Source organism: Dermochelys coriacea, chromosome 6, assembly GCF_009764565.3.
Source record: "Dermochelys coriacea isolate rDerCor1 chromosome 6, rDerCor1.pri.v4, whole genome shotgun sequence".
NCBI classification, from domain to species: domain Eukaryota; kingdom Metazoa; phylum Chordata; order Testudines; family Dermochelyidae; genus Dermochelys; species Dermochelys coriacea.
Window position 1 is genome coordinate 27643737 of NC_050073.1, and position 17028 is coordinate 27660764.

At 39.0% G+C, this 17028-nt stretch overlaps 1 protein-coding gene across 1 annotated transcript; it reads left to right on the forward strand.

Moving 5' to 3' along the window:
* Nucleotides 1–118: 118 nt before the first annotated feature.
* PSMA1 (proteasome 20S subunit alpha 1) lies at nucleotides 119–16760 on the forward strand. The gene is made up of 10 exons (XM_038405807.2): nucleotides 119–495; nucleotides 3548–3592; nucleotides 7827–7928; nucleotides 8514–8617; nucleotides 9738–9826; nucleotides 10595–10665; nucleotides 11571–11700; nucleotides 12461–12540; nucleotides 15184–15288; nucleotides 16434–16760. The coding sequence occupies exons 1-10, from the start codon at nucleotides 493–495 to the stop codon at nucleotides 16488–16490; spliced, it is 786 nt and encodes a 261-aa protein (XP_038261735.1). The 5' UTR covers nucleotides 119–492; the 3' UTR covers nucleotides 16491–16760.
* The last annotated feature ends 268 nt before the right edge of the window (nucleotides 16761–17028 follow it).

Sequence of the window (17028 nt, forward strand, 5' to 3'; positions counted from 1 at the left end):
AAGCGGGTGGCAGCGGGGTCACCGGTGACTTTGCAACGAAAAGGGCGAGACCGGTGACGCGGCCTCCCGCTGCCGCTTCACAAGCGCACGGGGCAGTGGCGGTGTCTGCGCAGGCGCGGGGCCAGGCACAGCCCCAGAGCCAGAGCACCGGCCCGCCCAGCGGAGAGAGCAGCGGGCTTCCGCCCAGGAGACAGCCCGCGCCTCAGGCAGGCTTTGCTGACGTCTACTCACCGCTCCCCAGTCTGGCCCCCGGCTAGGCGGTGCGCACGCGCGGTGCGCGTCAGCAGCGGAGCGTTCCGACTCGAGCCTTTCCTTGGCTGCGAGGGGAAGGAGGAGGCTCAGCCCCCGCCCCCGCCCCCTTTCGATCGATGAGTCTGGGAGCGGCTACTCATCTCTGCGGAGAGGGCGGAAGTTCTAGTCTCTCAGCCCAGACTTGTCGCTCGCGGAGCAGCTCGCCGGTCAGGAGCTCGCGCCGGAGTTGGGGGAAGGAAGATGGTGAGGAAGGGGTCGCTCGCTCGGGCGGGCGGGGCCGGGCCGGGCCCATGGAACGGGCACCCGTCGAGCCCTGGACCGCTGCCGAGCCCGGGCCGACCCGGTGGCGGGCTGTGGGAGGGGCCGTGAGTCAGCGCTTCCCATGTGCGGCCGGGCCGGGCCGGCGCAGCTCCGGCAACCGGCGGGGTCAGCCCGGCTCGGCTTCGCCCTTAGCGGGTCCTGCGGCTTCCTCCGCCCGGACCGAGCCCAGCGAAACCTGCTCCCGCCCTTCACAGAGCAACCGACACTCTTCTCCCCCTCCCCCGAGCTCCCTCCGTTCAGAGACCGGCCTGCTCCACCATAGAGCATCCGCCTCCCTTCAGAGACCATCCCCTAGAGAGACTGACTCCCCGAGCAACCCCCTCCCCTGCAGTCTGACCGCCCGCTTCACATAGATCTTCTCCTCTCCACAGCAACCCTTCCTCCATTCAGAGACAGACCCCCCCACGCACACACCCAGACACAGCGTAACCCCTTCCCCAGACACAGGCCTACCCCAGTCTCCTATAACCCTCCCATGCTCTCAGCCCACACAAGCCAAATCGGTTTCCCCATCTGAGTCCATTCCCCATCAGCCAAGTTTAATTATAGTAGCTTTTAATTTCTAATTTCGAAAAGACAAGTGGAATAACAGATAACATAAAATCAAACCCTGTATACTTTAGATATGCTTTACTATGCAATAAGAGAGAATATTTTACAAGTCACTGTATATAAACAGAAAAAATACTCACAAGTGCAAATATCTGGGCCTAACATTATGTACATGTACTATGTTATGTGCTAGTGGTGTGAGTTATCATGTAAATCCAAGAGTTTATGATCCTTTATGCCATGTTAATAGTAGCATTTTGCTGTCATTTCAGGTTAATCCCTGTAGTAGCTATGTACAAGATGCCATTATAAGGAAATTACATACTTGTAGCTGTTGTATAATTTTCTTATAATTGTTTGAAATGCAAACAAACTCTTTATTTCAGTGCATTTTGAAATCATTAGTTAATTAACTTCCTGTAAGGAGAAACAAACACTCATTTTTCAGTTGAACAAAAATCAGAGCACAGAAAATGAAACAATTGCAGAATTGGAGTTTTGAGCCATGAATGATTCAACAAGGTACCTAAGCATGTGCTTAACTAAGCATGTGAGTAGCCCCATTACTTACTTAAAGTTACAAATGCTTAAGTACCTTGCTGAACTGGGGCTTTAATTTAGGAACCATGAGCTGTTGGGTTAATGGGTCCATGTGCCTGCATTACACAGTAATCCTTTGATTTTGCTGAGACTATCCACAGGCACAGGATTCTGTCTATAGGATGTTTATTTCAGGAAAGGGGCCTAAAGTTTTAATGTTTACATGGCAAGCTAGCATTGCCTATCAGCCTAATCACAGTTGGCTTTAGAAACTTACAATTCATTAGGCAGTATTTTTTAATTGACCCATCAAGAATGAAATAGAAAACTGCCGCTGTGTGAGACACATTTGTATTTTACAAATCATCTTGTGTAGCAATGGAATCCTACGCTATAGTCTCTTATAGCATAGATGAAAGGAATAGCTGTAGTTCAGTCAGAGTGTATAGTCTATTTTTGGGACTACAGCCTCTCTATTCACCAAAAATAAGGTGTGGACAGAACTGGAAGAGAACAATTGAGCTGGGGGACTTTGAAAGGCCATATGTGGAACAGTAGCGGGAGTACTGAATTGCTCTATTTTCAACCGTTTTAGTGCTCTTCATGCTAGCACTAAACCAATGCAGGCTGAAATATAAATCAATATTTACCCCCTGGAAAAAGAGAGTCTAATCCAAAATGTATACCTCACATTGTAAATCATTTGTAACATCTGTGTGAGTGGATCGACTGTGTTTTACAAGTGTACAGAGGAACTACAAAGTTCATAGCACAATAAATTTATGGAGTATAGATAAGACCTTGGTGTCAAGATAAATGTGAAGCCCTTCCTCCTTTAGATGTGTAGAAAAGAGTATTTTCTGTTACCCCACATCTCCCTGTTCCTTGCAACTTGTCTGTAGCTAGGGTGAGTGAGGACTCCACTTACCTATCCCAGCCTCCTGTTGCTGCCCTAAGGTTGTGTCTGCTGTTTCAACTTCTGCAACATTCTGATAGGTGGGAGGTGAAGGGGGGGACATCTCTCCTACTCAACCCTCCCCCCAAGCTCTGTGTAAATATTTCTCCTCACCACAGTTAAAAGCTCCAGGGCCTATCCTGGGTACTATTTTTCTTCAAGCAACAGCAGAATGAAATTGACCTGATTCTTGTCAGGTTCACAATTGTCTGCTGTGTAATGAATACTAACAGTGAAGACTAGACAATTTTCTTTTTGCTGCAGCTTGGCATTCCTCACCAGTAACATGGCTCCTAAGAGAGCTTTGGTATCATTGATTGGCTGCCCATGCTTGAACACTTTGGCTTCCCATCCAAAAAATCTGTAGACAATTTGGAATTGGTGTTAGTTAATGCAGACAGGATTATCATTAACCCATGCAGGAAATTAATAGGAATTTCTGCATGTTTCTCAGGGGATTATAGTGCAGTGAAGCTTTCCACTGCCCCCAAACTAGCTATATCAAGGTTGCTGCTCAGATGCAGACATATCAATATGTAAACAGGCTGGTGATGGTTTTTGGGTTAAATATCTTTAAAAAGCATTTGTCTCATAATTTCTTGTTGCCAAGGTACTGTAGTTAGGTTATAGGGTCACAATGCAAGTTAAATGTATACTACATATCTTATGCTGAAAATGTTTTGAGATGTCATTTCATGTTAAATAATTCAGAGCACAGTAAGTATTATGCTGATACAGTAATGTTGTGTTTACTAAATAATGATGGTAAATGTGCAGAAAAATATATTGTGGTCGAGCTCTTGTTTCAGACTGGAGAAATTGTGTATGTTGGATTAAGCAAAGAAAATGAATATCATTGAAAGTTCAAAGGCTTTCTTTTCCCAGCTTCGTATTATTTTCATACTAATGAATTGGTTTTGTTCACAGTTTCGCAACCAGTATGACAACGATGTCACTGTCTGGAGCCCTCAGGTAAAAGAATATAATCGTGTTACTTGCTTTCCATTTTTCCTTTTCTCACTATTACGGTAGTGGCATGAAGGCAGTGGATGTCCTGTTCTGGTAGCTCAAAGAGTATAGTGCTGCTGGTGCTGCTCCATAAAACAACTTTTGGATGTTTTAAAGCACAGTATGAATAATGTTGTGTGTCTTAACACACCAGGGAACTGTTAAATATGCAGTTTTGAGGATGAATTTTGATTTTTGTTTTTATAGTTGGACTTTACAATAATTTTATTAACCAGCGTTTTGCTTGTGTACAGAAGATATACTACTATTTACTAGATATGTTCTGCAGGAGTATGTTTAGTTCTTTTTAAACCCTAATGTTGGAGTATTGCTGGGGGGCAGTCATCCAACACTTCAGATTGATTTTGTAATGTGAAATGTACAAACATTCAGTTATATAATCAGTGTACACAAGCAACTTGATCAATTAATATCAGGGTGGATTTGATTTAAATCAAATTTAAATCATGATTTAAATCAAATTGATTTAAATCACTAGTCAGGAAGACTCGATTCAATCATGTATTTCTACATAAAAGTGCATTCTGGAATATGCTGCTCAAACAGTTTCACTTTTGTTTCTACTGCCTGTCCCTCCCTTCTCGCATTTATTTCCAGACTTCTTCTCCTTGTCCAGATCTATTCTGTCCCCAACAATACTCTGTTCATTGAACTTTTTTAAACATTGCATTTTTAGAGAGAGGTAAGGGACTGACTCTGTGTACACAAATTTGTGGAGGGACAATAGGGTTGAGGTCTGTTATTTCTCACCTCTATATTTATTTATTTATTTATTTATTTATTTATTTTTAAACATTTTTGCTGTTAACAAGCATGTTATCTCTGGAGACACAAATCCACAGTTTGAGAACTGCAAAACTAAGCATCTTTGATGGTATCTTTTTGACCAGGGGCGGGCAAACTTTTGGCCTGAGGGCCACATCGGGTTTCTGAAATTGTATGGAGGGCCAGTTAGGGGAGGCTGTGCCTCCCCAAACAGCCAGGCAGGGCCCGGCCCGGCCCCCTATTCGATCCCCCCAACCCCTTCTTGCCCCCTGACAGGACCCCGGGACCCCTGCCCCATCCTCCCCTCCCTGTCCCCTGACCACCCCTGGAATCTCTGCACCTGACTGCCCCCCCCCGTCACCCCATCCAACCCCTCCTCTCATTCCTGACCCCCCCACCCCCAGCTGTCCATCCACCCCTCCCTGTTCCCTGACTGCCCCCGGACTCCATCCCCACCTCTGATTGCCCTCCGTTGCCCCATCCAACCCCTCCTCTCATTCCTGATTGCCCCCCCGGGACCCCTGCCCCATCCACCCCTCCCTGTCCCCTGACCGCCCCCGAACTCCCCTGCCTCTATCCAAGCCCCCCGTTCCCTACCCCTTTACCGTGCTGCTTGGAGCACCAGTGGTTGGTGGCGCTGCAGCCGCGCCACCCAGAGCACCAGGACAGGCAGACGAGCCAGCCACACCACTGTGCAGCAAGAGCTCACAACTCTACCTCTCAGATTATTGCGCTGACTGCACAGTGAGCTCAGGCTGCCGGCCGGGGGTTAGCCTCCTGGGCCAGGAGCTCAGGAGCAGGGCAGGAAGGTCCCGCGGGCTGGATGTGGCCCGCTGGCCGTAGTTTTTCCACCTATGTTCTAGACTAAGCACTGAGTCCCATGGGGTGGGTAGATTATTTAGGTTAATCTTTCTATACAGAAGCTCCTGGAACCCCATAAGATTGGGTTCCTAATCCATGAACTATTGGAATTCATTTACAAAACTTTTTTCTTAAATAATACATGAATATATTGTCTCATACTATAGAATTAGAATTTATAATCCCTATTCCATGATTAGATATCTTTGAGCTATAATGTATCTTAATTAAATCTATCTTTAGATAGGTTTTTTCCTCAAAATCATTTTATCAAAAAAATCCAATTTAAATTTAAAAAATCTGATTAAAAATATCATTGATTTTTATCCACCCTGAATAATATATCTAATGAGATATTTACAAACATAAAATGGAGAGTGGGAAAATGCAAAGAATTGAAGAGTTGAATTACAAAACCACAAGATGTCTCTGTGATGCACTAACATTCTGTAGTTACAGTGCCTTGTTAATTTTCTATGTGTTTACTTGGTATCTGCTGTAATATACAATATGTACTTATGGAGGCTTCACAATGTCTCCAAGTTAAGGCTGCATAGAGATTTACATGTAGCAGGAATTAAACCTTTTGATATGAATAATATATTGTACCTTTTCAAAACTGAGGTTAGTGTTTGAGAGCAGAATGAATCTTCTGAAAACTAACAAGCAAACCTCTTAATTGCGTAATTTTTAGTGAGTCCAATCTTTTTTCAGATACTTGTATCAAATTACAGAAATTTTGAGATCTGAAAACTCGCTTCTAGATTTTAGCAAAATCAGAGATGTAAGCTATTTTTAAAGTTTATTAATGTTAGTGTAAACTGTAAAAATTACTGTTTCTGCATGACAATTATTATTAGTGAAAATTTTAATCAAATACAAATTCCGGAAAATAAAATTTCAACTAATAATGGTTTCTAGCCTCTCGTGAAAATAACCTTGAAAACTTGAGCATAAAGTAATGCAAGGTTGTCTGTTTTACTTTTTATTGGGTTTTCGAGTTTATTTCAAAATCGTGAGGCTTAGATTTGCCTTCACAGATCTTTACTGTGAGATCATGTGCCATTATGAGTGACAGATCTCATTTCAAAGCAGCTAACCAGTGTGTTTTCTTGAGGCAAGTGAAATCGGTAGCGTCAAGAAGCCAGACTGCCACAGTTACAATCTTACAAGTTTGCCCTTGGGCCCTCCCTATTCTGTAGTTTTGACTGCAGACTGGTACATGTCTGGTACAATTTTCAAACTATGGTGTTGAGATCCTTGAATGAAAGGTATTATGTTACTACACTGTGTCTTCTGTAAGGTTGCCCGTCACCATAGTATGTGAGTGCTATACTTCTATGTTTGCCAAAGGCCTACCCAATTCCTATTTTGCCTGTCTGATATAAAACCCTGGTGTTGTGTTGTTGTAACTTAACTATCCACAGAAGAAATCTTAAACTTGATATGCCCTTATGTTTATGCCACGTATACATGGTTTGAAGCTGCATGTGAAATGCTGAAGCATACGGGATTTAATATGCCCCCAGGCACCAGTGTTCTAGGATGAACAGCCAAGTAATTCTGTTAATCAGATACAGTACTTGTTAGTGATATACAAACATTATATGGGGTGAGACATAAGTGTGGAGTTCACATTCTAGGTACCTGAATTCTGCATTTTAGTTCTTTCCAACTTTTTCATCTGTGTGACTTTAACTTTGAATTTCCTGGTATGCATCTGTTTTATTTTTAAAACTGTAATGTTCCTTAACATATTCATTACTGATGCCTAATGACGGCCTTAACTACTGCTCAGTTTTATTTTTTATCTGATATTATTTACTTCGTTGTACCTTGATACTATGACAAAGATGTGTTTAAAAAGGACACTTAAAATAGCTATTCTCCACAGGTTGAAATTACTTCTCCACAAACTCTTGTTTTTTAAAAAATAAATAAATAAAAATTAGTAGGTGGACTTAAGGCAGTGGTGCAGCAGATGCAGTGGTATGACACCATAATATTATTTTTTGGATCTGTTGCTGTTTATGGTGCCATAAAGGAGTAATCAGGCCTTAATGGTGCATGCTGTCAATCTTTCTATTAGAGTCAAGAATATACATTTCAAAGACTGGAAAGGATTTTGACACATGACTTGTGATCTTCTGTGTCAATCATGCAGTTCTTAGTCAATAAATAGATGTATATGAGACAGCCCGTAATGGTTTCAAAGTACTCTGTGACAGGAAATGTCTTATCCCCTATTACTGGAATTCCTTCTTATATCTGGAAAATAAGTGTTTTAGATATTTCTGGTAGATCTTTCACTGTTGTGATAAATGTAAAACCAACAAACTCACAAATCAGTTAAAGGTCTGATTTCAGTTGAGACTGAAAACTCTGTTCTTAATTAATCTTGAGTGAAATCTTGGCCCACTTAAGTCCATGGCAAAATTCTCATTTACTTTAATAGGGCCAGGATTTTTCCCTTTGTGTGTAGTTATTGCAGTCTCTATCTTTCTTATATGGAGAATCAATTTTAGAGTTGTTAATTTATTTCATTCTGTAGGGCCGAATTCATCAAATAGAATATGCTATGGAAGCTGTCAAGCAAGGCTCAGCTACTGTGGGGCTGAAGTCAAAAACCCATGCTGTTCTGGTTGCTCTAAAGGTAAATTTAAGAAAAAACATTGGAATTACTTTTTTCTTCTTGCAAGCGCAAATGTGGTAAATCCAAGGCTTTTATCATTGTTAAATTAAAATGTCAGATAAGGGGAGGTAAATTTCTGGTTTGGGGCAGAGGAATTTTATAACTTTTTTTTTCTTTTGTACATTAGAAAGTAAGATTTACATATTTTCATATGTTTTAGTACTGGTGTAGAACTACTAATATTTTGATTAATCTGTGATAAAATGGGTCTTAATCCTGTGGTAGAAATGGAAGAAATTGATGAAATTGTCTAGTTATAAAGCCAAATATATATTGGTTCAACTGACACTCCCAAATAAAGAGGAAATAAATACATATAAAATATTTACAATCCATTTTTTTTTTCTTCAGTACATTTCTTATTGGGGTGAGATCAGCCCTTTATGTCTTATGTTTATTGCAAGGTTACAGATTTGGGGCTGTAAGTGTTCAGTCCTTACTGATAATTGCTCACAATTTTTTTTTAAGCATTGTCCCTATTGACTGACACATTGTTTAAAGTCTGCCGCAATAATTTTTATGACTAATATAGTTTTTTGTGTATAGAGAGCACAGTCTGAATTGGCAGCTCATCAGAAAAAAATCCTGTATGTTGACAACCATATTGGCATCTCAATTGCTGGGCTTACTGCTGATGCAAGATTGTTGTGGTGAGTTTCTTACCCCTGGTCTATACTGGGGGCGGGGATGGATCTAAGTTATGCAGCTTCAGCTACGTGAATAATGTAGCTGAAGTCAGCGTACTTGGATCTACTTACCGCGGTATCTTCACTGCGGTAAGTCGATGGCTGACGCTCTCCCATCAACTCCGCCTGCGCCTCTTGCCCTGGTGGAGTACCGGAGTCGACGTGAAGGTGGTCGATTTATCGCGTCTAGACTAGGTGCGATAAATCAACCCCCGTTGGATCGATTGCTGCCTGTCGATCCAGCAGGTAATGTGGACAAGCCCTTAGTGACTAATATGTACAGTATTCTAGTAACAATGAAGTAAAAAAAAAAAAAAAAACCAAACAGACTGTCATTTAATGGGGCCAGCTAAGAGAACTTGCCTGTGGTTACTGGTCTTGCACTAATATGCAAGAGACCAGAGGTGAAATCCTTGTCCTATTAAAGTAAATGTCAGAATTCCTATGGGTTTCAGTCGGGCCAGGGTTTAATTGCTAGGCTTTATTCCCTGTCCAATGTCTTGCTTCCCCAAGCTGGTTGAGATTGAGCAGTCTCAGAAGTGTACATCACACACTGGCTACTAACAATTCCTTCAGCTAGTGATGCAGATCAACTCTAGAGAGGTATTCTTTTGAACTCTCAGTTGGCTGTGTGCTTCTGGCAAACGAGATAAATATAAAATGAGCAAGAAGGATTCCTTGGTTGGTTAGAAAGGGACAGAAAAGGCATACAAAGAGCCACTTACATATTCATTGCAATAACATTCCAAAGGAATATTTCCTATTCATTTTTCATTTTCATCCAAATAACCCCTCTTCACTGCATATTCTATAAACATCTGTTTTACCTTCATTCATAGTGTTTCATCTGTACAATATTCTTTCAGGCATGTGGTTTTCTATACAACGATGGCTCATAAAATGTAATTTTATAGTGGCATTTTTGGTCTTCGTAGGCAATGCTGAAACCATAATAAAAATACACACACACACACACACACACACACACAGACACACACACACACAAAAGCTTAAAGAGGAAAATGTCAAGTTGGAGGAGCTTCCTTGTTTTTGATCCATATATTTTTATTTTCTCTTGTTATAGTAATTTCATGCGTCAGGAGTGTCTGGATTCTAGATTTGTGTTTGACCGACCTCTCCCAGTGTCCCGTCTAGTGTCTCTAATTGGAAGCAGTATCCTTTTTATGTTTTAGATATAGATATACTGTATTTGACATGTAATGACTCCATGCTTTTCTTAAAATTCAGTTCAGTTTTCACTTTGTTGATGTGTTTAGAACTCTTTTATATCAAAATATTTATTTTATTAGTTTTATTTCAAGCAAAGATTACCTTGAAAGTTACAGGAAATAGATGCAAGGATCTTGTTTGTTCTTTGGGAGGACATCCTTTCCTCATCCATGGAATTAGTAGACAAGGCAATGAAGTGCCATGCAGGAGACCTACTGTAGAACTAGAAACAATTTTTTTTTGAATACTTGTTTTCTGGATCACTTAAAAAGCCCCAGATAATGTTACTTTCTGATGGAAAGAGCACATTTAATGTTACTGCCTCATTCCTTACTTACATGCCTTAATTGTCTATCTCTGGAACACACTAAGCATTTCCTACATCCATTGTACCTGATAAAAGTGTATCAAAGGGAAAGGGGATGAAATTGACCAGACTAGCATAAAATCAGTCACTCATATTACTTTCCTGAATATACCAGTCACTTTGTTTGGGGAAGCTAATTGCTATAGGTCTGATTGGAGGTGAAGAAGACCTTACCATTGGTGCTCAAGACAAATGATGAGATCTGTTTCTCTGGAACAAGTTTTTTCACCACAGGAAATGGCTAACAAATCATATAGCAGTTTTGATGGGGTTTTACTTGGATTAAGAATAAAATTTAAAAGGTATTAACTTGTTCTTTGTGAAGATTCCTTAGCTTGTTTAAGAAACCCAGATACCAACACAGCGATATGGCAGAAGACCATATGGTGTAGGACTGCTCATTGCAGGTTATGATGTAAGTATACTCTGTGTGTGTGTGTGTGTGTGTTTCCGTTTCAATTTATCCAAAAGAAAAATGCAGCCAGTAAAGTATTTCACTTTTATAGCAACTAACATTTTGTTGAGAGGGAGGCTGACTATAGCAGTACTTATCAATATTCATCTTGCTAGAGGAACCTCTCTTTTTCTAGACCCTGAAACTTAATTCTCATAAATGTTAAATGAAGGTAATTTTTCTGCAGGTCCCTGGAGTGGGTATCGATGCATATATGTATACATATACACACCTAAATCCATGTGGCTTAGAATTTAAAAAATGGCTAATGATTTTGGGGCCCAAAATGAGACACTTTAAGGGGGCTTGACCTTCAGAGGGTGGGTATTAACCACTTCTGAAAATCAGGACCCCTTTAAGGTGTTTCGAATTGGTTATCCAGTTTGTTCTGTATAGCACAGACAAGTCACTGTTCTGATGATCTTACAAACTAAGTAAGTTGAAGGTAGTGGGCAGCCTGATTGAATCTTGCATGCCAAGGTTCAGCCCTGAACAGGTTTGTACATTTGTACACGTGGGAAGCACTGGGAAATATGTTTAATATTTACTCCAGGTCATAAAATGGGAGCTATTCATAATATAAGATCAGTACAATTTATAGGATTTTACAGAGAAACAGGGTTTTCAGTGCCAGCCATTGAACTTGCATAAAAACTTCTGATTAAAGGACATAGTGAAAAGGGGAAATTTAGAAAATTGAGGCTTGAAGCAACTATGTAATAACTGCAATGTGAAGCACAGTATAAAACGTACCTTCATTCATATATGACACAAACATCATGTAACAGAGTTAGTGCTAAAAAATATTTTAGAAAACTGCATGCCTTCCTGTGAACAGTTTATAAATTTCACACCTTTTTTGCCAGGATATGGGTCCTCACATCTTCCAAACTTGTCCTTCTGCAAACTATTTTGACTGCAGAGCTATGTCCATTGGTGCTCGTTCACAGTCCGCTCGAACTTATTTGGAGAGACGCATGGCTGAGTTTGTTGACTGTGAGTGATGAGACTCTTCTGTTATATTTTCTAATGATCTTTAAAATATATGCTTGCTTTATTTATATCGCATCTTATCTGGTAATATTTATTTACTACTGTGCAGAAGGCGAAGATATAAGAGTTGAATAGAAATAACCAATGTAAATCAGGAGGAGGAAAGAAACTAGATTCAAAACACTGCAGGTTTTCATGTCTAATTTATTTCAGTTGTTTAGCAGGCCAAATGGAGGAAAAGTGTCTGCCAGGAGAACCTGAGAGAGAGTTAAACAGGAAGAATGAACTTTGTTTTTAGAGAAAGTGATGTTCCTTCCATTTCAGAGAGAGGATAGTATTTCAAGATATGCATGTTGTTTGTCTGCACAATATTTAATCTGTAAATAATAACTGGATTTTAAATCCCAAATTAATTTTATTTTTAATAATTATCAGAGGCCACTGAAGAGCTGTGGGGGAGTAAAGCAGCTCTGGTATCATGGCCCAGAGACCATATAAGTACCTAGATGGATTTATTTGCCATTAGCTTAGAGTGTAATACTACTTTTGTGATTTAATTGTCTTGAATGCAGGGAAGGATTGGTTCCTTATGGGCATACTTAGATTTCCAGTTACCTATCGAAGAAGCAACATGAGTAAAGCAATTTCGGGACAGAGCTAGCCAGACTATTTTTCCAGCTAGGACTGGAAGGGGGAGGGAAGGGTCTCAGGAAACAATATTGTCCATTTAATTGTTTTTCTGATGACAGTGTGTTGTTTGTAGGTAACCTGAATGAGCTAGTTAAACATGGTCTGCGGGCTCTGAGAGAGACCCTTCCTGCAGAACAGGATCTGACCACCAAGGTAAACACCAGGATCTTCCTTCTTACTAGAAATTACCGTAACACAGTTGATGTTAAGTATGGGTGTGTATTGTAATTCTCCTTTTAAGTATGGGAGTCAAACATTAGTATTTAGGTACAATATATTTAAGTGTGAGTCTAATTCCATATACTATCAGTGTACTATCAGTTCTGAGTCTTAATCTTATCGATTACAGGGTAACTTTCTGAACTTTTGGTGTTTGACTTTAACAAAATAATGCTATTGCTAAATAGAAGACTGTTTCCCTTGTTAGTGAAGTCTCATAAATCTCTGTGTAAATAGCTCTTTATTTTATTAACTTTATTGATGATTATTTAAGATTTGTTGAACATAGCAAAATTAGTTACAGCGTAGAGTAACTCAGCTTCATGCTTAAATGTTCATTTACTTTTAACTGGAATCTGCTGTTGGTTTCTTCAAGATAACGTATTTACCTTCTTGTTTGTGGGTTTTTGAAATACACTGTACTGTTCCCCCTAGAAACAATATAAAGGGGGCTGGTCACTGATTCTTATCTCATGATTTCTGACCTTGATACCTTGTCCTTTTGGTTTATAAGATAGGTTTTATATATTTTTTTCAGTATAAGGGAAATTTTAGTATCTTAACATTTTTTTTTATGGGGCTCATAAAATGCTGTCAATGAGAATTTTTCATCTGAAGCAGTTTTTTTTAAAACACTTATATTAAGGTAACTTTAAAAAAAAAAAATCTATTTTAATTCTATTGTGTAATTTCTTTATCCCCTTTCTGGCTACTAGCCTCCATTCAAAACTATTTGTTTGGCCTAGCCTAGTCTTGCACATTCTGGGGCTGCTGCAGAGCTCCTTGAGCATAATATGAAGCAGATTGTGCTTCCAACACTTTCACATGCCGAGCTCAGTGGAATCCCAGATGGTTATGTTGGTCCTCTTTCTTTGTGTTTGTGCTTTTTCTTATTTACACTTTTTGAGTTTCACATACTTAATACCTGGAGTTGTATCTTAAAATTTCTAAAGTAGTAACAAAATTTGTTTGTTCATTCATGCCTGTGTCCTAGTATTCATTAAATATTTTACATGTCTAGCAATATTATTATTCAGGTACAGTACAAGGCTATTGATAAAAGGCATATGGCCGGTGGGATGCAAAGGGATGTAGGTACGATTTGCGTTGGTTATCATTGTGCCTCATATGGAGAACTTAAAGAAAAGTCTTTATGGATTTTTAAATAAGTAAACCTACACATGTGAATAACAAACCATGAACACACAACAAACATTTTACAAAGTCTTGAACTTCTCAGCCAATTTCCAGACCTGTTATTACCTCTACCAAAAAGCCATACCCTTAGATACCTTGTAACTCTGTTTCCATATCACATTAAGTTCTTCAGTTTGATCATTAATTTTACACAGTTCTGCCATGTTAATTTACCATTCTTTTAAGTGTCATGCCACTTTCTAAGGATCCATCTCTTTGCACAACTAAGGACAATTTTAGTCCATTCCGTAAGAGGCTTTGTAGTTCCATGTATTGATAAAAATGATTATATAATTCTGACTCGGCAGGTAATATGATTCCACAGTATTTCTACAACTTAACATCTGACCGGAAATATCTGATATTAGAACAATGCCAAATAAAATGTGAAATAACCATACTTAGTTCCACACTGACATCATTTATTAAATCAGATGTGCAGAAGTCCAGTAAATTCTATGTATAATTTAAAATTGTTACTAATTTTAGCCTTACTAGCCATCTTACAAGATAGTCCAATATATTTTTACTATTATTTTCTTAAAGTATATGTTTAGATCAACATTCCCATATCCTTTGAGAAACTCAAGTGCACACATAAGATAAGAGACAATGAGAGAAAGCTGCAAATTTTAATATTTAAAGATTTATGGAAGATGACTGATACTCTGGGTAATCAGATAAATAACGTGAAATTCCATTAATTTTAATTGAAATGAAATCTAGTTTGTTTAATGCATTGGGATTACTCTGGATTTACACTGGCGTAGCTAACATCAGAATCTGGCCCTAGGTCTGTTTGATTATCTTAAAGTTTATGTTAAGATAAGTTTTTGCATTTTGTTTTGGGTGTCAGGAAACTTAATGCAGTAATGTTTTCCTGAGGTTCTCTTTGGGGTTGAACCAAAATCTATTGAATTCCAAAAGGAAGAATCATGCACATTAGTGGGTTTTGAATCAGGGTTAATAAAAGCTTTTCATCTTAGACAGTTTTGTTTGTTTAAAATATTTACACTGAATACATGCTGAAACCAGCAATTTTGAAAAATCATATGGTATGTTTATAAATGCTGAGAGACAACCAAAAAACGAAGGGAGCTGAACCTGTTGTCTGAAATAATCAAACTGCCTTTTTGGCTGATACCGTTTTGGAATATGATAGCATCCTTGTAGAGAGTAACCTCACTTTCTTTTTTCTAAGAAAGCCTGCCATAAAGTAAATCGGATAGAGAATTTCCTTCCTTAATTTGATTCACTATGCCAAATGTATCTTAATCTTAGGAGGAAGCTGTAGTTGATATATTTCCCAAATAAAAGCTGCATAAAGTTAGAGATTCGCAAGAGACAGTTTCTCAGTTCTTTTAACATTGTACTTAACAGAATGTTTCCATTGGAATTGTTGGCAAAGAAATGGAGTTTACTATCTATGATGATGATGATGTGGCGCCATTCCTGGAGGGACTTGAAGAGAGACCACAGAGGAAGGTTTGTGACTTATTTAATTATCTTTAAAATAGTTTGAGCTGTACTTCCTGTTTGAGGTGGTATCTATAATCCTCTGCTATAAGACTGAAGATGAAGTCTATTTAACCAGACTAGTCTGAATTAGCAGAAAGCTCTCTCAAGTTGTTTCCATCTTCTCACCTTGTCTGTGCCTGGCTACTGCTGTCAGAACTCCCACTCATATATCCGCAACAAAAATGGATATCTCAGCTTCTGAAACCCATCCTCTTATGCAGTTCCCTCCTAATCCCAGTCTCGGTATTAGCCGTCTACTCATTACCTCTTGAGGAAACTAACGTAACTCTTCTCCTCCATTCATATCTTAATTAATCCTGCTAGCTCTAGATTAAATCTCTTGTATCTAGATGTAGGAGTAGGGAGGTGATCAGAAGCTGAGGCTGCATTGTTTTTTGTAGGTATGTGAATAGGAATTCTTAGTGCAGAGTTTTGCATAATCAGTGTAGGATTAAAAGGCTTTGTGTAAAAGCCTGTGTTTTGATTGGTTTATAATGACCCTTGGTTAGAGTACGTGGATTTGCATAATTGACAGATGCACAGCAACTACTCTGATGGCTGAAACACTTCTGTTTCAATATATGTATTTTTGCATGAAACTTCTTAGATCCTTAGTCCATCATTTGGACAGTGGGAGGTAATGGAGGCTTGATGCAAGTGATTCTTCAGCTTCTAACTTGCATAAAATAGAGCAGATTGCTTCTACCCTGTTGGTAAAGTGCTTTGAACATGTCAAGCTCTATACAAGTGCAAAATATTATTACCCTGACCTTTTAATTCAAAGATGTAGCTTACAGATACTGTAAGTCCCAACACACAGTTCTGCCATGCCTCTGATGAAAGTGGAGTATTATGTTGGAGCCTGTACACCAACGAAGTGAGCTGTAGCTCACGAAAGCTTATGCTCAAATAAATTTGTTAGTCTCTAAGGTGCCACAAGTACTCCTTTTCTCTCTCCTTGCCTTGTTTCCATATTAATGAAGGAGTTATGGGAGCCTCATTGTACATCTGTGGGCTGCTTTTTGCCAACCTATCACTTTCCTGTTTGACTTCTGCCCTTTTATAGTAAAAATACATAAATAAAAACATTTTTTTTTATTCCTCTCCTTAAGCTTGCTCCACCTGCTGAGGAACCTGCAGAAAAGGCAGAAGAACCAATGGAACACTAATATTTGTGGATAAGCCCGTGTGTTAACCTATATATAACAATATAGGAATGTTCATCCATTAATCTTTACCCTGAACCAAATGCATATTATAGTAATTAGGGAAATTAGTCCTAGAGTATTTTTCAAATATCCCTAAACTGGCATCAAAGTTGTCAGGAAAGGTATAATCTTTTTTTTTTTTTTTTTTTTAAATACCAGAATACTATCTGTTTTGTATGAAGAGCATATTGTCTTGTAAGGGCATCTGGAATAAATTTTTCTTTCTTGAAACTTGCTGTATTGATTTGTTTTAAATCTGTTACACAAAAAAATAATTGGTCAAATTACATGCATTATCTCTTCATATATATTTTCAAGGCACACACCAGAGTAGTGTCTAGGTACCAATAGATATTTGACCATGTGTTATATTAGCTACTAAAATAGTAGCTGATCAGTGGGCTTCATTGCTTTTTTTAAAATGAATTTAGTGCTCTTGAAAGGTGCTGAATTGACAAATGAAAAATGAAGGTCTGTTTATCTTCAGAACAGATCCAGA

What these genes read in the sequence shown, in the direction of transcription:
- PSMA1 (XM_038405807.2), top strand. An exon ending in AGTGTCTCTAATTGGAAGCA is followed by an intron (nt 9,827 to 10,594) that starts GTATCCTTTTTA and finishes AGCTTGTTTAAG; the next exon opens with AAACCCAGATACCAACACAG. An exon ending in AAGAGAGACCACAGAGGAAG is followed by an intron (nt 15,289 to 16,433) that starts GTTTGTGACTTA and finishes CCTCTCCTTAAG; the next exon opens with CTTGCTCCACCTGCTGAGGA.